The 24973-nt window shown below is 39.9% G+C and overlaps 3 protein-coding genes across 4 annotated transcripts; 1 reads left to right on the top strand and 2 right to left on the bottom strand.

Moving 5' to 3' along the window:
- LOC115023726 (interleukin-18 receptor 1-like) lies at positions 1-5247 on the bottom strand. Its single transcript, XM_029454941.1, has 10 exons — positions 5126-5247; positions 3708-3960; positions 3018-3186; positions 2667-2811; positions 2517-2579; positions 1910-2036; positions 1675-1820; positions 1348-1491; positions 1064-1216; positions 1-978 (listed from the first exon to the last, which is right to left on the bottom strand). Exons 1-10 carry the CDS (start codon positions 5178-5180, stop codon positions 635-637), a joined length of 1599 nt encoding a protein of 532 aa, XP_029310801.1. The 5' UTR covers positions 5181-5247; the 3' UTR covers positions 1-634.
- Positions 5248-7718: 2471 nt separating this feature from the next.
- Positions 7719-14408, bottom strand: LOC115023709 (interleukin-1 receptor accessory protein-like 1-B). Of its 2 annotated transcripts, XM_029454933.1 has the most exons (8): positions 14303-14408; positions 10045-10297; positions 9740-9926; positions 9335-9479; positions 9185-9247; positions 8720-8846; positions 8485-8630; positions 7719-8301 (listed from the first exon to the last, which is right to left on the bottom strand). In XM_029454933.1, the coding sequence occupies exons 1-8, from the start codon at positions 14385-14387 to the stop codon at positions 8195-8197; spliced, it is 1113 nt and encodes a 370-aa protein (XP_029310793.1). In that variant the 5' UTR covers positions 14388-14408; the 3' UTR covers positions 7719-8194. The 2 variants fall into 2 exon arrangements, with proteins under 2 accessions (XP_029310793.1, XP_029310785.1); XM_029454925.1 differs by having other exon boundaries at positions 9185-9479.
- A 1070-nt stretch (positions 14409-15478) lies between these two features.
- On the top strand, positions 15479-24438 carry LOC115023450 (coiled-coil domain-containing protein 81-like). The gene is given in 15 exon segments (XM_029454438.1): positions 15479-15608; positions 15776-15991; positions 15994-16112; positions 16200-16274; positions 16374-16545; positions 16923-17037; positions 18321-18414; positions 18934-19080; positions 20109-20207; positions 21077-21246; positions 21342-21420; positions 22265-22375; positions 22735-22844; positions 23039-23164; positions 23626-24438. Coding segments are annotated over 15 exon segments (1848 nt in total). The 5' UTR covers positions 15479-15532; the 3' UTR covers positions 23765-24438.
- Positions 24439-24973: the final 535 nt, after the last annotated feature.

Here is a 24973-nt window from a genome sequence, read left to right as displayed (position 1 = left end):
TTATAAAGAAAATAGTGATTAACATAGGTATAAAATAAAACAAATTACAAACTTATTTCGCCCTATTGGGCATCACAGTAACACATGTTATGGCACAGTAACACATGTTATGGCACAGTGCATGCAGTGATAGGAAATGAACACAGATGTTACAACAAATGTATGCAAATGTTCCCCACAGAACTAACATATACACAGTGGTACGGCAGGAAATATCTAACAATAAATTAGGGAAATCCAGTTACACCATTGAAATATAAAACAGGGATTTTAATTAATGAGCCGCTATGAAAAGCAATACTGTACTGTAATGAGCAACTGTAATGAGAATACATTAGTCGGACAATTCTGGATATGTCAGTAATAACAGTGTACAGGTATGATGGTGTGTAATAACAAGAAGCATTTTGCATTACTTTCATAATGTTGTTTTTGCAGCTTGCTGTTTTGTCAGGAAAAGTTTCTTATGTCAGCATAACAGTGACAGTTAACATCGAAGGCAATTCAAGAATAAAAGATGTTAAAAGGAAATATTAAGACACTAAAGTTAAATGTTAAAAATGTATTATGACCGTCTTCAGCGTGTCAGTAAATGTCTTATCCTTAAATGTATTTATATATGGCTAAGACGTAACTATATTGTCTGAGGTAAAAGTCTTATTTTTGATGCATGCTGCGGAGCAGGTAGGTAATAGCGGAGCAGCTTCCAGAAGGAGGAGTTGGGCGACGTGGAGCTTATGCCCTTCCAGGTGACACAGTCTCCAGCCTCGCCAAGAAGCTGTAGGGCCTCTGGTAACGAACCCGATCTCGACACTTCTGTTGTCTCAGTTTTGATGAAAACCAAGCGAGTCTGCCGCTCCACAAGGGCTGCATGGATGGCACTCAGCAGGCCAGATCCTGGACCAGGATCTGGAGAAGTGGGAACCAACACCACCGTGCGACTCTGCTCTATACAGTGCAACACTGCCTCCACTACAGCTGCAACCAACCAGAGTTAAGATTATACATCACTTCCTTGAGATTTTAAGGTAGACTTTCTTTAGAGTATATCTTAAATACGTACCTTCCCCTGGTAAGACATCACGATCATAAAGACAGAGACTGTAACCAAACCTCTCTTCCAAAACACTCTCTAGCCACTTCCTGTCATCTTCATTTAGTCCTGCGTCTGTGTCACTCTTGTAACACATCAGAAAAGCATCAAAGCTCTTTCCATCTAAGCAAACAACAACAAACAAAAACAGTTTTGTCACTGCTGTCACATTGTCTGAAGTGCAAAGAAAGCACAAATATGTGTCTCTTAAAGTTAAGTTGTTAGTAGAATTTCACCAAAAACATGAATCCCACCTGAGGTGTTGCTATGGCAGCCAAGATTGTCTCTTACGAAAAGAGTGATGTTAATTTTGAACATCACATAGATAACTACTGTTACAACCATCACCACCACAATGCCAACAATGCCAAGTGCCAGGGCAACGTAAGAAGGGCGAGCTGTAGGGAAATAACGGAGAGGATACATTTGTATTAAATAGTCATTCAAACACTCATTAATGGTAGAATAATAAGAAACGACAGCCATTTAAATGGGAATGAAATCTGGCTCAAACAGACATTTCTGAAAAGATTTATGGTGAGGTTTTGAACATTAGATCTATCCATCCTTCTTAAACATACGTTTTTGGGCCAAGGTGATGGTGACGAAGCTCGAGGGTCCAGTTACAGTATCCAGCCTACAGGTGTAATTCTTTGTGAGATCCTCTTCTGACACTTTTTTGAAGACTAGAGATGCTTTCATCGTTATTTCTTCAGCTTTAATTTCACTGGAAAGGAAAGGAAGAAAGACAAGCTATTTTATGTGTGTTGAGTGTTTATGTGGCCATGTTTAACATTTGTATTTAGTTGTAGGTACATCCGTGTGGAATTGTAGAAAACCGGGAAGCTGGTGTTTGTCTCCACAAATGATTTCCCGCGTAACCAGAACACCTCGTCAAAGTCTGAATACAGAAACGCCTTACAATCAATCACCACGGGTGAGCCTAGAAAAGCAGAGTTTGTACAAGATTTAAAAGTCATTGAGAAAGAGAGTAAATGCTTGTATCCAAGTGTGTGTATCAAAGTGTGTGTCCAAGTGTGTCCAAGTGTGTGTATCCAAGTGTGTGTATCAAAGTGTGTGTCCAAGTGTGTCCAAGTGTGTATATCCAAATGTGTATCCAAGTGTGTGTATCCAAGTGTGTGTATCCAAGTGTGTATATCCAAATGTGTGTCCAAGTGTGTGTCCAAGTGTGTGTATCCAAGTGTGTGTATACAAGTGTGTGTCCAAGTGTGTGTATCCAAGTGTGTGTATCCAAGTGTGTGTATACAAGTGTGTGTCCAAGTGTGTGTCCAAGTGTGTGTATCCAAGTGTGTGTATACAAGTGTGTGTCCAAGTGTGTGTATCCAAGTGTGTGTATACAAGTGTGTGTATCCAAGTGTGTGTATCCAAGTGTGTGTATCCACACCACAAGATTGAAGCTCACCCAAATCTACAGAAATTACATCACTGTTGTGTGGTGAACTGATCGATGAATACTTCAAAGTTCCTGTGCACAAAAGGAGAAAACATATGAAGTCTTTTTTTTCTTCTAAATATAAAGATAAACATATTGAAATAAAAGTGTTTTTCTCACCCCTTGGTTGGACATCAAGGCGCAATGTGAAGGTCATGTTATATATTTGATCATAATACAGGTAAGATCTGGTACAGGTGTAGATACCCTGGTTGTGCTCTTCCACACTTGAGAAGTAACGGCCTTCTGGCGTTGACTCACCCTCCTACCAGATGGAAAATTCAGTTGTAATTTTAAGCATGAAATGAATGAAAACAAGCCTTTAATGTAGAAAAACTAATTCTAATTTCTATTTGAACCAGAATTACCGCCTCGCATAAAGGATGAAAATATAAGACAAAACCTCACATTCCCCCAAAACTATAGTATGCTTTGGGAAAATTGTACATAAAATCTGTTGCGTTTACATACCTTATGCCATATAATGCTGGGAATATTCAAGATGTTTTGAGGAGGTGTGTTCACCTCCAGGCAATGTAATGTGCAGGCCATTTGTATGGAACAAATTTGAGTGTAGATCCCTTCATTGCTCAGTGTTGCGTGAACTGTCAGCCTGAACCAGAGCTGACTGCCGGCATTCCTGTCATGTCATCAAAGAAAAGATTAATATGAAACTTATCACTTAACATTTCAATCACAACCACTGACTATGAATGTGAAAGTAAATGGATTTCCACATTCAGGAAATAGGACAGCTTTGTAGTCCCATTGTGAACTATTTAGTCTTAAAATGCAGACTGCAAATGAGGCATCCCCTGACATGGGATCGGGCTATTAACTGATATTATAGCTTGCTATGTATAAAAACTGTAATCTCACAAAGCTTCGCAGCTCGGCTGAGAAAAGTAACCACTATTTATCTACAAATGTATCTACAAAGCAACAAATAGCAATGTTTTCTGATTTTAGGAGCCTATCTGCATGGCTGACGGATGAAAAATGCACAAAGGTACTACATATGTATACTACTACTGTGTCAAACTGAAATATGAAAGCCTACAGAGTGTCAATGCTTTTTTTAAAGATATGCTAAGAAAACATAATTTCAAGATTTTAGGATAAAATAAAGTCACGATCATTGTCGGACTGACTAGACTTTACCCTAGAGAACACGAGTAGTTCCCCCGATGGTTTACAGTGGCACTGAGAATCACGAGACTCATCCCATGAACCAGTACGCCCATCTGCCTCTGCTCATCTGATGACATGCTGCTGGTCAGATTCCTCCCCTGGATGGTGTAACTGGTCCAGATCACTTCAGCACCAGGATTATGAACTTTAGTGAGGTTGCAGTACAGCGCCACCATCTCACCTGCCTTGACATATATCACTTTGGGGCTCCGGACACACACACCTGCAAATGAGTGTCACAAGATTTATTAATTTAAGCTATTTGTGTAAAACTATAACATCGACTGGCTTGTGACTAGTTAAAACCAGTACCAGTGGAGCACTGGCATCCTGCCCAAAGGGACAGTTCACCCCAAAATGTTTACATGCTTTAATGTTCATAAAACACTGTCAGTCTGAATAGACCTGTATTATATCCCTCTCCTGAAAAAGCCCAGTCTGCACTGATTGGCTTGCTAAAAGAATTGCCACGGTAGTTCTGAAGCCATGGATGGCAATACTGGATAGGTGGTGAGCAGTGTATTGTAATGAGCCTGCATGTGACATAGGAAGGGAAGCCAAAAGTGAATGGCTTGTTGAATTCCATGTTTTCACATGCTTTCTGTTTTTTCTTATTTCACAGTTTGTGGGTTGGTAGGCACTCCAGATACCCAGATGTATGTGCACATGCACTGAAAAGTGAGTTTTTCCATAAGATGTCCCCTTTAAAGAAAGTTGACACTCATACTGGATCATTTGTGAAACAGCATGAGCTTGACGGATGCAACCGCTATGAAAGTGCAGTGAGAGGTTTTTAACCACATCCTTATAAAATGAGTCAAGTCTGCGAAAGTCAGCACTGGTCAGTGCATTAAAGGAAACAGAAAGAGATGTGCCAATGTATTTAAAAATCTAAAAGTGTATGTAATAGGTGCACAATGTTTAATATCCATGATGATCACATCTACTTGACACAATATAGAATAGAAACTGTGCTGTTATAATTTGGGGTGGTCAGGACCACTATAAAAATTAACTTTTATTTGTTTGCCCTGTGTCAAGAACATTTACTCAAGTACCGGTACTCTACTTAAGTACAATGAAGTACAATGTTGAAGTATTTGTACTTATTTGAGTATTCCCATTTTCTGTTACTTTCTACTTCTGCAAATCTTGTAGACTACGTTTTAATCCTTTACATTTATTTGATAACTTTATGAACTATTTATTTTTTATTCAGATTAATAACACGTAATATAATCAGAAAATAAATGATGATGCATATAGGTTACAATAAGACTTTCTGGGGTTGCGTGGGAGGGTGGGCGTGAGTTGGTTTTTGGTGTCTGTCTGTCTATTCAAACAACTTCAATGTCCACACTTTAGCGCCACAAAGATCATTATCTCACCTGTTAAAGATGTGAGGAGGAAAGCCAGAGGGAGCAGAAGTACTTTCACCGTCATGATAACCTGCAGCGCCGCACACCAACAATTCAGCCGCGTCGTCAGAACCGTGCTCTGGCCAAACAGTCTCTACACACATTTCTGCTGAGTTGAACATTTTCCCCAATCATGTGAAACCATGGGGTGTGATCAAAAAGAAACATTTAAGGAAGAGCGTCACATCGCCACCGTGATGTAAACACCCACCAGGAAAATATTTATAGAAGCGAATATTTATCAGTAGCCTATACCTATTTATGGACTGATGATGAGATTTATACCTTTCATGATATTGATTTTCCCCCTACATGATAAATGACAACAAATGAAACCTGAACCTGTAGGTTTTGTTTCATCACTAATGCGCTCTGGAAACGGCCAGGGAAAATCCCCTGCGGAGGAGTATAAACGCAGTTTCAGCTATAACCAGAGGAAACAATATGACAAAGACTAATGTTATCCTTGTGTTAGGAGGTCCACCTGACAGGACCGGGGACCTTCACGAACCTTCAGAAGTTGGACAAAGGAAACAAGTTCACAGTGATTCAATCTTTCTCCTGGCTAGGACACTAGTCCAGTGTCTGGGTTTAAAGCAGGTCAGCCTACTGCTGCAGGTGAGCCACACATGGCTTATAAAGAACGGATAAAAGATAAAGAAAGCAGGGGAAATGGAATAAAAGCAGAAAATAATCAGGATAATTTAGACAAAGATAGCTGCATTGAAAACAATGAAATTAGGTTTGGATTTAAATGAAAGTTGATTTTAGAATTGTTTTGGGCACAATTAGGAAAAGAATAACTGGAAGAATGACAGTTCTTTAGAAATCTATGCAACTTGCTGTTGTATATGTGCAGTACTATGCAGTACTGATGTCCTTTGCTTAAGCAAAAGTAGCAATACAAAGATGAAAGAATGCTCCACTGCAAGTAAACATGCACCAAAAACGCATTCAAAATCTTAATTATATAAAAGTACAGAAGTATTATCTGGAAAATGTACCAACAGTATCAAAAGTGAAAGTATTCAGTTTGCAACATGGTTCAATTCAAGTGTTGCATATATTATTGGAATATTATTACTGATTTATTAGTGTGTACATGTATTAAACAAGCTGCAGTTCAATGGTGTCATGGTGGAGCTCATTTTAACACGTTTTACAGTTGGGTGTAGCAAGAAAAAAAGAAAACATTTTTACCACACAAAATTATTTATTTATTGTTTATGTTTTCCGACTTTGCTCTATCATTGAGATCTTTTTTTGTGTTTTTATTGTAATATTTTCTAATGTGTGTCCTTAACTTTTGCAGTACTTTGCCTGTATTTTTATTTCCCCTTAATATCCTTATTGTATGCACAAAACATGAAGGCAAATTCCTTGTAAGTGAAAACCTACCTGGCAATAAACCTTATTCTGATTCTGAAGTGTTCAACTCACGAAACACGAGGGTGGCCTGATTGTGAAGACGTCACAGGAAATGCAATGTAGCCTATTTGTCACAGAGGTTAGTGCTGACTGTAATTGTTCATCTGAAAGACTTCCACTAGGTGGCAGAAGAATATCAAATAAGATGACATATAAAATGCCATCATCATGCAAACAATGGTCTACTTATCGAGCAAACATGTAGCAACAATGTGTTACCAGCCACCTGATGGATAGAAGTCCAATGTTCACTGGCAAGTTGTGGTTTTTACCAAGTTTTGAGAAAAATATCTGGCTCCTTGGCTGATAAATGTTCCACTTTCTTCACCCGTCACTTGATAACTGTTTGCTATTTGGTGTTTGTGGATTTGTCAGTGCTTTATTTTTGCTTTTGTGGTTGCATAAATACAGGTATCCCATGATTGCTGAAGTAAGACCAAATGAAATGACCATATCATCCAGACTTTGATTACTTTTTGATAGGGCAACTGAAAACCAGAAAAAAAGAGACAAAACGCAATACCTATGCCCTCAGTTAAACACTTGACAGAGCCATTTAAAAAAATAAAAGCATGGTCTTTTTTTGGATTAGAGCCCCTCAAAAGGTCTGTGCACGTTCCTGACTATATTTTAATTTTTCCCTGCAGTGTCCACATCGTATAAGCCTTTTTTAAAGAACACAGTTCTGACACAGACATTTCACATTTCCACAATGACAATGCTGTGATGAAAAAGGACTATTGTCTCAATGACAAGTGTTCAACCAATTAAGAGCTGGTCAGGTGCGGGCAGAGTGGGTAGAGATGGATAGCAGGAACAGACACCACTACACTAAGGCACTGCATTTAATGATATATGCAGTGGAAGGAGATATAAATGAATGTGGATGAATAAGGGATAGAGAATATCAAGAGCAGGACCAGTGAATTCCTGTGAGTATCTTCAAAAACTGTTTGTGAAAATATTAAATCCCCAAAATACTCTATAATATTCAAACAATGAATGAATTATTAAGTTAAATATTAATGATCTGTTATGAATAATATGAAACATCAAACATCTTACAGTATGACATGACTTAAATATAAAAAAAAACATTATTATGATATACTCATTTTGACTAAATACTTTATCAGAATCAGAATCAGAAATCCTTTATTAGCCCCACAATGGGGAAATGTACATAGTTACAGACAAGTATGAACAAGTGCAACATATAAAGTAAAGTGGCGAGCACACGTTAATAAAATAAATAAATAAATGACATAAATAAGTATGTTAAATTAAGTAGCAGGGTACAATTTGTAAAATTATGGCAGCATTTTTGTCCTGACATTATCAACAGAATGTGAAGAGGTAACAGTGTTTATGTGTTGCAGAGATATCTACTGAAATTAGCATGCTAACCTACATATATAACGGCGGTCTGATCCCAGAGGACTGCCCCAACTATTATTTATAACAGATGACTGTATATTTAGCTTATATGGACCCAGTAGTAGAAGTGAAACGCTGCCCCCTTTTTATTTGGAGGATGGAGGATGTGGCTAGGTATTAAAAAAGGTGCCTTTAAACAATTATCACCCTGGGTAGTTGTCTAAGGTAAAAGCCTTATTTTTGATGCATGCTGATATTTTTTAACCTCACATAGAAAACTGTCAAAACCACCATCACAATGCCAACAATGCCAAGTGCCAGGGCAACGTAAGAAGGGCGAGCTGTAGGGAAATTACGGAGAGGATACATTTTTATTAAATAGTCATTCAAACACTCATTAATGGTAGAATAATAAGAAACGAAAGCCATTTAAATGGGAATGAAATCTGGCTCAAACAGACATTTCTGAAAAGATTTATGGTGAGGTTTTGAACATTAGATCTATCCATCCTTCTTAAACATACGTTTTTGGGCCAAGGTGATGGTGACGAAGCTCGAGGGTCCAGTTACAGTATCCAGCCTACAGGTGTAATTCTTTGTGAGATCCTCTTCTGACACTTTTTTGAAGACTAGAGATGCTGTCATCGTTATTTCTTCAGCATTAATTTCACTGGAAAGGAAAGGAAGAAAGACAAGCTATTTTATGTGTGTTGAGTGTTTATGTGGCCATGTTTAACATTTGTATTTAGTTGTAGGTACATCCGTGTGGAATTGTAGAAAACCGGGAAGCTGGTGTTTGTCTCCACAAATGATTTCCCGCGTAACCAGAACACCTCGTCAAAGTCTGAATACAGAAACGCCTTACAATCAATCACCACGGGTGAGCCTAGAAAAGCAGAGTTTGTACAAGATTTAAAAGTCATTGAGAAAGAGAGTAAATGCTTGTATCCAAGTGTGTGTATCAAAGTGTGTGTCCAGGTGTGTCCAAGTGTGTGTATCCAAGTGTGTGTATCCAAATGTGTGTCCAAGTGTGTGTCCAAGTGTGTGTATCCAAGTGTGTGTATACAAGTGCGTGTATCCAAGTGTGTGTGTCCAAGTGTGTATATCCAAATGTGTGTCCAAGTGTGTGTCCAAGTGTGTGTATCCAAGTGTGTGTATACAAGTGTGTGTATCCAAGTGTGTGTATCCAAGTGAGTGTATCCACACCACAAGATTGAAGCTCACCCAAATCTACAGAAATTACATCACTGTTGTGTGGTGAACTGATCGATGAATACTTCAAAGTTCCTGTGCACAAAAGGAGAAAACATATGAAGTCTTTTTTTTCTTCTAAATATAAAGATAAACATATTGAAATAAAAGTGTTTTTCTCACCCCTTGGTTGGACATCAAGGCGCAATGTGAAGGTCATGTTATATATTTGATCATAATACAGGTAAGATCTGGTACAGGTGTAGATACCCTGGTTGTGCTCTTCCACACTTGAGAAGTAACGGCCTTCTGGCGTTGACTCACCCTCCTACCAGATGGAAAATTCAGTTGTAATTTTAAACATAAAATTAATGAAAACAAGTCTTTAATGTAGAAAAACACTTTACCAGAACCAGAATTACCGCGGCAACCCGAAAAACATAATGCCTCCGGTCACGACTGTCGCTGGTAAAACCATGTCACATAAAAACCATGTTACACTTCGGAAAATAATACTAATGTAAATAAATAATGTATGATGCATGATGCAGCTTTGTTCCCACTCAAAGATCTGTTGTGCTTACATACCTTGTGCCATATAATGCCATTGCTGGTTATATTCGGGATGTTTAACGCAGGTACGTTTACATCAGGACAATACAATGTGCAGGCCTCTTGGGTGTAACATGTTGTAGAGTACTGGGTCCTCAGTTCATACTCTCTGGACTGTGATGTGCATACTGCCAGGCTGAACCAGAACTGGCTGCTGGCATTCCTTTCATGTCATAAAAGAAAAGGTTATTGTGAAGATTTGAAACACAGTTTAAATGAGGTTTCTGGGGAAATTTGCTCCATGGTAGTAGAGGATTGCTGTTTATTAGTTTGGACTTTACCCTAGAGAGCACGAGTAGTTCCCCCGATGGTTTACAGTGGCACTGAGAATCACGAGACTCCTCCCATGAACCAGTACGCCCATCTGCCTCTGCTCAGCTGATGACATGCTGCTGGTCAGATTCCTCCCCTGGATGGTGTAACTGGTCCAGATCACTTCAGCACCAGGATTATGACCTTTATTAAGGGTGCAGTACAGCGCCACCATCTCACCTGCCTTGACATATATCACTTTGGAGCTCCGGGGACACACACCTGCAAATGAGAAATTAAAGTTAATTTGACTTTGTAAAACTATAACATGAAGTTGTTTGTGGACATTGAGGATTAAATCTCAATTATTGTGTGCTGACAAGGTCGCTGAAATGAGTCTTGTAATCAAATGATCAGTTAATGGACAGTTTACTGCTGTCACCATCAAAGCATTGCTTCAATTCTGAATATATAAGAGTTACATGAAGACGACACTCTCATGTCTGTAGGGACAATAAGAAGCTACAGCCGGTTAGCTTAGTTTAGCACGAAGACTGGACACACGAGGAAACACAGCGTTATGTGTGAGGCCAATTTTTGGCCAAGCACAACAACAACAACAATAATAATAATAATAATAATAATAATAATAATAATAATAATAATAATAATAATAACCATGAAGCAACCAACAGAAAGATGAAGAAGGAACTACACCCAGCCAAGAAATAGTCCCTCACATAACTTCCTGTAAAACCAGAAATAGTATGTATTTTTACACTTAGGTTTTAGTACAGATTAAAACTATTTGATATACAGTAATGTGTTAGTGAGTCAGCATTACATTTGCTGGGGGTGGATTTTTTAACCTTTGGACTGAGATCTTAAGATGACTAATGTACAGTGTCATGCTGCGGTCCCTGAATCTTTCCAGAATTTCCCACTTGGGTGACACAATCTGACACTATTCACTATGACAAGGACCTGCATGAACACCTCGCTTGTGTAGGCCAAGCGGGCATCGTGCTGAATCCCGACATCTGCGACTTCCCCACCCCAACTTCTACCACTAACATACGCAGTTGGTTCGGGCTGGTCAATCAGGTCTCCAACTATGCCCAGCTATGCGACACCATGGCTCCCTTTAAGCCCTTATTGAGCCCAAGGCAAAAATTCCAATGAACGCCTGATCTAGATGAGGACTTTCTCTCATCCAAAGTCTTGATTGTAGAGGCTATCCGTCTGGGTGTGGAAATCTTTGACGTCTCCAAGCGGACCTGTCTCCGCCCAGATTGGTCCCAACAAGGCATCGGCTACTTCCTGTCCCAAAAGCACTGATGAGGAGCGTGTCATAGCGGCGGCCATCCGTTGAGAGGCCAAAGAGTTCACTGCATTGTCCTGGGATCGCCTCGCCGATGAGACCTCCACCGATCCCAACCGGCACCGTCTGATGGGGTTACCCCGCCGACCGCCGCAGTATCACCGATGGTGTTGCCGCCTTCTGGAGTCACCGCAAGTCGCTGTACATCTCTGATGGTGTCATAATGTACCAGGACCGCGTCGTCATCCCACCCTCTCTCCATCATGAGGTTCTCCAGACACTTCATGCCGCCCACCAGGGTACTTCCACTATGGAGTCACATGCCTGTTCAACCGTGTTCTGGCCTGGTATAACTGAAGACATTCACGTGACCCGCAAAACATGCAGCGACTGCAACAGGAACGTGCCATCCCAGGCTGCCACACCATCCATTCCCTCTGAAGTGCCATCCACCCCCTTTGAGTCAGTGTTCGCAGACTTCTTCAACTATGGCGGCCAACATTATCTGGTTGCAGGGGATCGTCTGTCAGGCTGGGTTGAGATTTTCAGAACCCCATTCGGCACGACCCAAGCAGGTGCAGCTGGTCTTATCACATGCCTTCGCATCCTCTTCTCCACATTCGGCGTACCCGAGGAACTATCTAGTGATGGTGGTACCAAGTTCACCGCCTCGGTGACTACAGACTTCCTTTCTCGCAGGGGTGTCCCCTGCTGGATATCCTCCGCATACTTTCCTCAGTCCAACGGGTGCGCCGAAGTCGCAGTTAAGACAGCCAAACGCCTTCTGATGTCCAACATTGGCCGAACAGGGTCTCTCGACAATGACAACCTGCTCCGCGCAATGCTCCAACTCTGCAACACTCCAGACCCAGATTGCAACGTATCTCCAGCGGAAGTTCTATTTGGCAAGCCCCTGCGTGACGCGTTTGCTTTGATGAACCGCATCCCTAAGTTTGATGCGATACACTCCTGCCTCGCCTGTCATCGGCCAGTCTCTCCTCGAAACCAAACCCTCATCGAACAACTCCATCGTGCCCGCCTCCAGGCGCGATCTACACCCCACCATCCCAGTTACCTGCTGCCAAATCCTCGGCACCACTGCCACCGACTACGCCACTGATGGACGCCCCAGCTTACCCACAACCGTCAAGCCACCTGCCACCCATGACCTCGCCAACACGTGAATTGTCGCCACATCGGCTTGCGACCCCGCCTACCATGTCCACGCCTTTCCCGGACTGACACCTGAGCTTCTGGCGCCAGTCCCAGAGGCAATCTCATCTACATAGTGTGCGTCACCCTAAACACAACTATGAACCTGTGAAGTAAATAAACTCCTGATTGTATTGTGTCATGTCAGGTAAATTAATCCTGATCTTCATTAATCCACACTGGAAAGACTATCACATGTATTTGTCCTACCTCAATCAATATGTATTACGACACTAAGAATATGTTTCTGCACTATTATGTATTTTCTGCACAACTATGTATTTTCTGCACAATTATGTATTTTCTGCACAACTATGTATTACAAACATAATAGGGGCACTTCCCCTTTAAGAGTAACAGGTCAACAAACCATCACTTCCGGACTGCTGACGGAGGAGCGTGTAGGCGCCAAACTGGGACCAATGAGGAGAAGGTCAACGCCTACTCCATGTATTAGATGCGAATTTTCAAATGTTTGGGCACACCTGGAGCGGAGCCGTGAGACCGTAACGATGGGGCTTTTTGAGCCATGCGGTCTATGGAAACGGCGACGCGAAATGTGTCCTCAGCTGAGAATATTTTCTTTGTTTGACTTATTGCGTTAAATAAATATATAGATTACATCAGGAGATTGCTGTTTTGATTCGACATTTAAGCTCCGAGTTCTTCAGCTTTTTCCTACCCATTAGTCACATTTAATGATTATCACATGTACTCGTCCACCTCAATCAAAATGTATTATTGCACAACATGTATTTCTGCACAAATGTATAATGAGCACTATATTAGTTATGAATGTGAAGCACTGTAGGTTCTCTTCAAAGAGTTTCAGGTCTACCTCCATCTCGTCACAACAAGACTGCCCACCAAGGGGCATAACCGCGCCAACATGGACCAATGAGGGACGACGACACCCTTCTGTAGAGAATATAGCAAAATGTTTATGATGTTTTTGTACCACTTTCACTTTTACCAACAGACAGCTAACTGACTCTTTATTGATTCGGACTGTGGACTTGGTGTGTGAAAGTATCCTCTGCTGAGGGTATTTTTGAAATGCTATCATCATCACTTTAAATAAATAAGTATCTTGATCAACTAGAAGTTTACTGGATTCATTTGAAAGGCAATCACAGCTCCCTTTGGGCTTCAAAACCCAACAAACCCGAAACGGGAAAGTGGGTCTGATGACTTTTGATTTTTACTTAAAAAGCAAGGGGGGATGTGGAAATGTTACGTCACGGACAATTATCCGTTGTATATATGTTATTAGAGACATTCTTATTAACAATTATCTGTATCTAATTTCAGGAATATCTCTCACATTTTTGAGTGATTCATAAAGATTCTTCAAAAACGAGATTCTTCTTCAGTATCAGTAACAGAGAATACGCAAATTTAGCGATTTTGACTATAACAATGATCAAACTTATTGGAATCATACAGAAAATGCAGTTATAGCACAGACCAGTGTACAAATATACATTTATATTTTATTTGATTGTTATTTGTTTTTTTACTTCTCTGATCTCTATACATTTAACACCTAATGAAACTAGATCAGGTGATGGTTCTCGACTTTGAATGTTGAATAGCATTACATAGTCACATGTACACATTATTCAACCTGTCTAAAGTCAATAACATACTGTAATGAAGCAGTCATGCTCATACCTTATGAGCGCCTTGAGATTGCTTTTAGCTTTGAAAGGCGCTTTATAAATACAATTTATTATTATTAGTATTAGTATTACCTGTCAAGGACACGAAGAGGATCAGAAGTATTTTCGCAGTCATGATGAGAACACCAGTGACTTCCCAGAAACGCTCTTCAAACATTGTGAAACAGTTTCACTTCCCGAGCGGGAGTAAACAAAATGACTCTCAGAGGAGTTCAATGCTGTTCGTCAAACAGCATAAACATCACGTTTATTTTTATAGTAGCCTGGACCTAACCTACATGGGCTATGTGTTTATTCACTTGTAAACAAAAAAAACAGCCACTTATAACTAATAAACAAACAGAACTTTACATAAAACAATAACAATGTGGCTGTCATAGCCTAGTGACGCACAACCAAGTACATTTAGCCTAGGCATGATATTTATATCTTAATATTTCATGTGTGGTATAGAAGTGTAGGTCTCGTCAGTGTTTAGCGATTGCTTGCAGTTGCTTGACGCCCTCTGAGATTCACATTCTTCTAATGTTTGTACTTGTACTACTTGTACTTGTTTTTATTGGGCCATATAAATAAACTGGTTTTGACTTGATTCAGATTGCAGAAACACTGAGTCCAAGATCCTCCAAATGCACAACGCCAACCCGTCTTATTTTCTTTTTAAAATGGGTTTTCTGATTTATTTTATACTTTTCTCTGTGAATTTAATTAGCCAACATTGAGGTCTAAATGCTGTTTCAAAGCCCTACGTTTCTTCACATTGTTACGAATACAATTATATTATATTCCTCTGTATATTGTTTAATCAATCAATCGATGGTAGATACATAAATAGTGCCCAACAGAACAAACACTCATCAACAATGAACGCCTCCTTGGGTGCAGGAAATCACAATGGTTATTAAACAATCCACTTTACTGTCAATACCCGACAGGGTGACACGTGTAGGTTTTAAAGTAAGCAAGTCAGCATGTGTTTTATGATCAATATTAACGTTTTTTAATAGCCACCTTTTAAATAAATAATTATTAACTGAAATCAATAGAGTCATGTCCAGTGCACCCTCATGAATATGACTTTTCCAACCAGCTTTCAGGTGTGCAACATTATAATGATGATCCTCCTCTGTTGTAGTTTCGTGTCAGTGACAGATCACTGCTCTCTGGAAACCAGGACAGGTGGGTGTCCTGCATTGCTACGGGCAACGCAGCTCTCACGTGCTCGTCTTGATATCTGGCAGTTGCAGCCAAGCAGGGAGAAGACGTCACTAAAGAAACGTTTTTAAAGCTCTTCATCCTGAGATGACTGACGTACTGCGGCTGGTGTCAGAAGCGGACGGGCGGACTTTACCTATTCTCTCCCAGCTCTCTGAAAAAGGTCGGACAAAAACTTTTATTTTAATTTTTTATTTGTACTAATGAATGTGCGGTACACTGTTTTCTTCTGCAGCTGGATATCTTATATTCTGCGCTTTTATCATAAAGTGCGCATGCGTCTCCATATCGCCATATAACCACACATAGGCTAATATTTTTCTTCTTCAGATATTAACTGTATCTGGGCAGATGTATCCACCTACATTGAACTTCAGATGACCTTACAGAAGGTTAGCCTATATAGCGGGCTTGATAAAGGGTTATTATTTTTTCTAACACAAACAAAATAACGGTAAATATTTGTTTGTGTGTCCCTCACAGCAACACACCTACCAGTGGTGCAACTACATTTTGCAGCTGTGTCACAAGAGACGCCTTTCAGTCGAGAGTAGTGGAGGGCTGCATTAGAGAAACTCTTCTTCTCCTCTTCAGAGCTTTGGCCTCTGAACAAAACATATTCCTCACCTTCCAGGGAATTGGAGTTTTGTCCTTCAAGAACAACACGGTGGCCTGCTTATTCTGTATTTCTTATTTCAGGACTATGACCACTGGTTTTCTGTTGAATGTAATCTTATGTGATGCTGTTCAAAAGGTGCGGATGGAGTTTAACAGAGATTTTATTAATGCCATGGATGGAACTGGTCGGCTGCTGTTAGCCTTTAACAATGTGAGTATATAGAAGTGCATGTGTGTTTGCATGTTAAAGTATATACTTAATGTACAGTATATGTATTGATACAGATCATCGGTGCTTTTGTCCCCGCAGAGACCTGGGAGCAGTGCCTTTTTACTGTCTGGTGGCCTGTCCAGGCTTCAGAGGCCACAGATTGTCAACTCCGCCACCCTGCCAACTGTCTGCTCTCCTCGGCCAGACAACAAAGCTGGTGACAAAGATGAATGGTGCTTGTCACCAGACCGAGACCAGAGGAATGCAGGAGGTGAAAGAGCTTTTTGCACAACGCTGACAATTTGGGGTCTGATAGCACATTGATTAATCTAAATTAAGTATGGAATCAAATCCAAATCCTTTCAAATCTCTTACCAACTTGCTGCAAAGGAAACATATATTTATTCCTCACAGTGAGGCTAGAGCTGCAGTAGCTGCAGACACTGAAATAATCATGATGTTGGGGAAATTGTGTTGATTCACATTTATGAAATAGGCCGCGTGTGCTAATTGCTTTACGCTGTTTAAAGGAGTAGTTCTGGTCATTTCCTGCCGAAAGGTTAGCTGACTCTTTGTTAAATTTGAAGCTATAGAGATACTTTTAGTTAGGAACAAGGAACCTGTTCTGAGTGTTGTGTGTCTCTACAGAAGTTCCCCAACAGAAAGAATCTGAATCCCATCAGCCACTGCAGCCTGCCAAGATGAAAGCTATCAGCCTGTCTGAAGAACTGAATACAAAACCCCCCATGGAGGCCACAGACAAGTACAACACACACAAAGATACAGACGGACAAGCACACACACTCTATGGAAAGGTTCAGTTTGCAGTGCACAGAGCTGTTGTTTGCAAGTAGATGAGACTGTGTGAGCCGAGAGCTCAGTGGTGGTCCCATATTGTTACTGCTTCCAGCCCCATCAATGATGCAAAACTACCTGTGGGACAGATTCCTTATCTGTCGTCACCTCCCTGCACTGTCAGCACACACACACACACACACACACACACACACACACAAACACACACACACACACAAACACACACACACACACACACACACACACACACACACACACACACACACACACACACACACACACACACACACACACACACACTATTATATATACCGTATGTATTATATATATGTTTTGTTTTTTTCTTGCTGCAAGTCCACTCCGTGCACCAGCAAGTGTCAGATGACAGTAGTCCTCATTAGGGCCACCGTTAGAGTTAGAGCCCCCTTCACACCTCATACACATGTCCATGGTGTAACAAGGCTCCATGTTCACAATAATGATTTTATCATTAACCTACTGTGATAAAGTTATTATTATTTGTTTGAGTTCTGGTCCTTTAAATTGGTATAAAATCAAACACTGTATAACAAGTGGATTTATTTTGGTTATTAAAATAATTTTTCTGGTTTAGTAACACAACCCAGGAAGGATCTGACAAATAATGAGTAAAATTATGTTATTCATATGTTCATATTGATCTGGCACGATATCACTACATCATTATCGTGACCAAATTAATTCAAGATGACAATATTATATATACTAATCTTATCATACATGAATCTATAGAAGTTTTGGGGAAACAAATAATAATAATGCTATCCTTCAAATTCATCTTTAACTTTGTTTATTGTGTGTTTTGTCTCTTTTTTTAGCAAATTAATTACACTCAAAATTCAAGTGTAGAGTTTCTAACCTTAGCTTTGCAAAAACTTACAAAAATAATACTGGATTATTTACACAATATTATCTCATGTGTAGTATTAACATGATATCAATATTACCTTTTTAAAATATCACGGTTATCGTCAACACCGGTATATTGCGACACCTCTAGTTCAAATTATATGACAGGTAAACACCAATCAAATCTATGAACAAGTACACTTTCTTATGCACAATGAATATCACGTTGGTTAGATAATGCACTTTGCCGTAGTAAGATAACACCAAACGGCACATGTACAAGGGAAGTCGTTCTCTTTGATAAAACGTATTCAGTGGTAAAGAATCTGTTTCCACTCTCAGGCCCACCACCTCCATCACACCACCAGAAGTCACTCCCAAACTGGAGGAACCTCGTGTGACCGTCAGCTGCTCCGGCCACATCCGTGCTGGACAGGTGAGTGTGTGCGTCGGGACACTCATGTATCTGTGTACCGTAGGTGTGTAAGTGTAGATGTAATCTGGCTTTTAAAGTGATCTCTAAAATTCAAGAGGTGGGTAACTTCCTGGGTGGAAGTGACTAAAAAGTAAGACTGAAATCGTTATTTATAGGGAGTTAGGTTTTATAGATATGACCTTTTGAGTATAATACAGGTTGTACTCCGCATTGCACCCTGTGTGTGCTCCGACAGGCTTTATCCTGCATCAGGCTCTGAGACCATGCACAGGGAAATGGAGGGATGGATAATTAAATTACATTCAAAATAGCGTAGGAAGTAGAGCTTGACAATACAATACCAGATGTAAACCTTTGTTGCTTTTAGGGGAGCTCAGGTCTCTGTCAAGGGAGCTGAAGGGATGTTCCTAAAAATCTAAATAATTTATATTCAAAAGAGGATGAGAGGAAAATAACTAAATATTTGCATTACTAATTCATTACGGTTGTATAATTGTAATAACTGTCTTGTCACCATAGGAGCTGTGCTACCTGTGTATGCAGCGGGCCCAAAGAAATGTTCCAGTCTACCTGAGGGAGCAGCAGCAGGCAGAGGAGAAAGCTCAGGAGAAACTCTTACTGCTTAAAGAACAACAGAGAGACAAGCAGCACATGCACGAGGAACAGGTGTGTACCTGTGCTTGTGTGCACTTGGTGTGTTTGAGTGGTTTTTTTTTTTTTACGAAATACGTGCTGATTCACCTGAAACATCCAAAAAGCCTCTTTGAGATAAAACTAATGTCAGCATGGCAACATCAGCAGCAGGTGTAATGGTTATGGTGGTCACTTTAGTTTAGCATCTTAGCATGCTAACACTTGGTAATTAGCACAAACACAAAGTACAGCTGAGGCGAATGAGGATGTCAATAGTTTGGCAAGTGTTTGGTCATAAACCAAATGTTGGACAAAAGAAAATTTTGACCTGATCATGGCGCTACATGCAAATTCAGGGAATCATAAAGTTATTACAACTGATGCTGAGGTGAACGCAAATGGACTAAACAGCAATCCATACATATATAAATAGTAGTTGAGATATTGCAGTCTGGACCGACTCAGAGACGTTGACATCCCTAGAGCCACGCTGCTACTGTAGCCAAAATATATGACTGTGCCGGTCGAGTGAGAAAGGGCTTTAATACAATAAAAAATCTCTTTAAAAATGTTTGAATAAATACAGATTTTATACTGTCCGCTGAGGGTTACTTAATGTGGTGCTCCGGGGATTTTTTTGTGGTTTCTAGTAAAAAAATAAAATAAAATAAAAAGGATTAGAAAACAACTCACACACTGAGGATGTAGAAACAGTTCCATAGTTAGAGGCAGAAGTAAGATAGAAGTCAAACAATTATGTCAAGCGAAAGTAAAAGCAGCAATAAAAACAAACAATAAAACACATCTCAATAATTGAGGAGTTGAGGGTGTTTCCAGACTGGTTGGGGCCGGACAGCACTGGGAGAGAGGTGTGGGACATGTGGGATATTAAAAAGTGCTTTGCATGTTTGTTTGTTTTACCAATATCATTCATGGTTCAATAAAACTGCCCTCTGAAAAAAGCATTTTTTATCCCAGTGAGTACATGTCATGCTCTCAATGTCTTTTCTTTTTTGTCAATATGATAATACAAGGCGTGGTTTTGTGTGTTCATCTGGCAGGAGAAGCTGAATGAGCACCGTGAGCATGCAAAGCAGGTTGCTACATTCAACCTGCAAATGTCAGAGAAGAAAGGCAAGATGTACGGTCCTCTCTTCCCTGTGAGTAGAACTCAGACATTAAAGTTGAAAGATTTTAGTCCTGGTAGCTAACATTACTTGAGCAGCTAGTTTGTAAGAAGCACAACAGAAAATCAACCGTTGTATCCGTTTACAGTGCAGCCAAACAAACTCACGTTGTTCAAATATAGAAGTCAGTTAATAATAATTGTTTTATGTTTTTCTGCGATCGGATTTTATGCTGCATACGGTGCTACTAGTAGTTTACAGAACAACAGGGCAAAGTAAAAGTGGTAGAGAGAATAGCAGAGACATTTTTGATGAACAATAATGTTCAGTGCAAACCTCTGTAATAAATATATTGTGTTTCCTGTGACTGCTTCACAATAAAAAGCCACGACGTGCTTTCAAGGTTAAAGGTTAAATTTATTGACATTTTGCAACACAGGGTTGCACAACAAACTGCAGTTTTAGTCCATTTATGCTACACAAGAAAAACATGACAAAACTAAACAAACTGTCTTCCCGTAGTGCATTTATTGATTTGCATCAGGAGGAATGTAAAAAGCAGCAGTTTTGTCAATTGAACGCATTTGATGTGAAACAGCAAAAGTAGGATGTTGGTTTCGCAGGAGCAGTGACTTTATATAACTCTGATCTGAACGACTTTGAAAGAGTGAACAGCAAACAGTAAAGCCAACATCAATGAGATAAATGTACACTGTGAACTCACCGGAATCTGGCAGTAACAATGAAAACTTCTATACAGAGAGGTAATTACTTAATGTAAATACATTGAATGGCTATTGCAAAATAAAATCTGACTATAAATAGTATCAATAATAAGGTTTGAGTTCATGAAAATCTTAAGGATTATCATTTTATAATTACTCTGGGATGCTTTTGTTTAGACTTCATTCGTCTTCCCGGCACGGCCCTTCACTCCTGCCCGGAGGATCCAGCAGCATCGTTACATGAACGAGCTTCAGAGTCAAATAGAGACCCAGCGGCAACATGGCGCTCGAGACCAGCAGAACAGTCTTCTCATGGAGCGTCTAGACCAGGTCCAGCTGGTGCAGGAGTGAGTCTGTAACAGCGGTACTGCTCAGGCATTTACAATACTCATCTGTTGTGATACCCAGTGTGTCATCTGGTGTGTATGCGTGTGTGCTTTAGGATAGCTTTGCAGAAGGCTCAGCAGCTCCAGAGGAAACACGAGAGAACTACGCATTACAAGAGGGCTCTGGACACTCAGGCAAGAAAATACTTCCAGACTTCCAGATCTTTGCAAAACAGGAGGATTTTTGTATTTTGATATTGTCTTCGTATTGTAGCACAAATACATACAAAGCAGCACAAGCAATTAAGTAGACACAAAAAATGATTGAAATGTTCATGAATATTCTTGAATGTTGTTGCAGCCAGTTACATGATCAGTGGTTTTCATGATACAGTTTTATTCTGGTTAACATAATAGCTCTGGTGTTAGTGGGTTTTAAAAATATATATTTTAGGTGAATTGTGATCTTTTACATTAATAACTATCCCTTTCTGCATTCCTACTTGATTTCTTCAGAATCTCAGTTTTAACATATGATTATGGAAGCCTAAATGTGCTGTTTTGTTGTTCAGGTTGAGGAAGGTTGTAGGTCAAAGGAAGGCAGCAGAGTAAAGCTGCCGCCCATCCTGCCCGTTAAAGGCAGCGGTGCATGCAGGCTGCCCAGACAAACAACGTAAAGCATTAAAGATATGTTAAACATGATGTGGTTACTTTGGTTTATTGCACCATGAGAAGAAGTCACAGTCACGTCTTTAACGTCGACTTAAATAAACCAGTTCTATTAACAAAATTATTATTATTTAATTACTGGATTTTTATTACAAGTGTATCTTACTTGTAAGACGTTTAACAGAGAGAATATTTTTCCAACTCACTAATTTGAAAAAATATGTTAAAGCTGCGTTAAATCTGATAAATGGACTCAAGTGATGTCACTGCATTGAAAGACCCGAGTTGCATTGTGAGCGATATAGGCGCCAGGTGTGGAATAAAAAAAGAAATAATCTAATTCTACGACAGTGTCCGTTCTGTCCTTTAGGTGGGAGATAGGAAGTTCACAGACCCTCCAGAGCGCCAGGCTGACAACTCCGGGTTCAACCGCTGTGAGACAGCAGCCAGGAACGCAGAGAGCCGAGAGAGGGCGCAGAAGGTCAACTCTGTTTCCTATCCCTTCTTATTGCTGCCACAAACCTCGCTTCAGAAATAATAATAATAATCCCTTAATAATAAAGAAATAAATTATAGTTGCGAAATGATGCTAAAGTCAAATATTTTATACGTACAATATTAAACTGCAGAATTACTTGTGAAATGCTTAATGTAAATACGAGATACAAGTACCTATTAATCGTACTAAAGTACAATACTTGATTACATATATTTAGTTACTTTGCACCACTGTTTTTTGACAGGGCTACAATTATTCTCAGGCCTGTTGATATAAGTCAAATGTTTTATTTGGTCAACTACATATTGAAATTGATGGGATGTTATTCTACATACTGGCAGCTCTTACGAGTAAATTTTAGGGCTGCCACTCAGTGGAAGAAGGAAGAACTGCACAACCGCCAAGAACAGGCGGAGGAAGAGCGAGAAGTTCTCAAACACAACAAAATGGAGTGAGTAAAGGAGGGGGGGGGGTGGATAAGAGGATGAGGATGTGGAGAGAAAAACAATGCATGATGAAAGACCGTTGAAGGCAGCGCTAGACCAATAGAAGACATCAATGAAAACTTAAACAGAGAAAAGCAGCAGCCTTATTCTGATAAAAAACCTTTTTTTGTAGAAACTATGTTGTATTTTTCCTGTCCAGACTCATCTTGGACCACGTTAATCGCTTTGAGAAGAAGCAGGACATCAGTAAATCTCTAGAGGACGAGTGGAGTCGCAGCGCGAAACTCAAACACCAGCGAGAGGAAGAGGAGAGGCGCTTCCTGAGGTGTGTGGATGTAGGATCACCTCCATCAGCATCTATTTAAATAATTAAAAGCTGGTTAACCATTCACACACTAACTCGAACAATGTGGTACTTAGTTTGACTGGCTTTAAAGTTGTGGCATCTTTGGGTCAATGCTCCTAATTTTAGTTCCTATAGTTTCAGACATGATATCTAAAATACCACAGACCCATTTTAACAAGTTAACTTACATACAATAATTTAAAGTGGCTTGGTTACTGTAATGGTAGAAATGTCCAACTTTGAAAGGCTATAAGAGACGTGCACATTGCTTTCATTTTTAATAAATTCTCTCCTATGTTGGCCACAGCACGATCTGATTGTGATGAACTGTGCCTCGTCACTGACTTAAAAGACACATCTTGGCCTACATCATTCACACGGACGACAATGTTTTCATTCCTTCATTCTTCCTTTGCCTTTTTCTGTCACCCTGTGATCAGGTCTGCTGGTCAGCTCCTGGTAGATAAGCTTGCACAGTACAGGTGCTGCTGCCAGTGTAAGAGGAGGACCACCAACTGTGGAGAGACCAACATATGGAAAGACTCTCACTACCTCTCTGGCTCACAGTTCATGATCTGATGAACAGTGTAGCCTACAGCAGCACTTGGACATCAATACATCACAGCCTAAACCTCAACCCTTGTAACTCATCATGTGACGGTCACTAAAGATAAACAAATAAATGGTTCGGTAGATAAATAATAGGTTAAGCATATGTGAAGCTAAAGCATACGTGGATGTTTTTGGTGTGCAGTATGCAGTATCTTCTGTGTTAATGTTAGATTTATTATTTTTTCTTTCCTAAAATAGTCTTAGGAGTTCACGTGTGTAGTGATTATATTCTTCATAAAATATGTTTTTATTTATTTATTCATATTCAGTTCAAAGATATGTAGTCACTGACAGCTAGTTCAGTTTTTTCCCAAGTTGTTCAAATGCACTTCAGTAAGTACATCAGTAGGCTGTTCATGGTAACGCTGATTCTGACTGTATTACATTCAGTAGGACATTCCGACGGTTGCTGCCTCGAACAAAACAAGAGTCGCTACAGAGTTGCATCATCTTGCTTTGTTACATTGTTAAGGTGGCTTTGCCGATTTTTAAATAAGCTTTTAACCAGGAAATAACATGAGAATCATGACTGCAGACAACTGTTCCCTTTGCAGGGATTCAGACCGATAACAGCCCTGCACTGGTGAGTGGTAGTGATTTTGGGTTGAAGAAATAAAACTGATTTCACCCCCTTGAACAAACCTCTCCTCTGTGGTTCTCATTTTGTTTGGGTAAGAAGTCCAGTGTTGAATGTGATACTATAATTGGAGACAAGTTGTTTTCAAGTTAAGTAGCTACAGTAGTTAGTACGCATGTAGAAGTTAATGCAATTATGTACTTTGGAAACATGGCTTACACTCAGTTACAACACATAGGAACCTCCCTCTTTATTGAGTCTACATAGAATATAAAGCAGGCGAGGCCATTTCATCAAATTAAGTTTGCTGACTGTAAAAAAAATGTTCTGCTGAGGCAAAGTAAGAAAAATACACAGCTATTCACATTAACACGTTTTTTTCAGATTCTGAAAGACTTACAGTTTGGAAATACATGATTTTCATACGTGCAGGAGTAAAACGTGTCTGTGGCGTCTGTGGCGTCTGTGGCGTCTGTCCTTGGCCATTACATATCTTAAAGGGAAGCTGTCCCATATCTGACCCCGACAAGTGATGAGGGAAGTTGTCTATGCTACAGTACATACAGAGAAGTACATTACTGACAGAAAGATGAAAAACA

The sequence above is a fragment of the Cottoperca gobio genome, chromosome 3 (assembly GCF_900634415.1).
Source record: "Cottoperca gobio chromosome 3, fCotGob3.1, whole genome shotgun sequence".
NCBI lineage: Eukaryota > Metazoa > Chordata > Actinopteri > Perciformes > Bovichtidae > Cottoperca > Cottoperca gobio.
The sequence above is the reverse complement of the archived record's forward strand: the minus strand, read 5'-3'. Positions and strand labels throughout refer to the sequence as shown.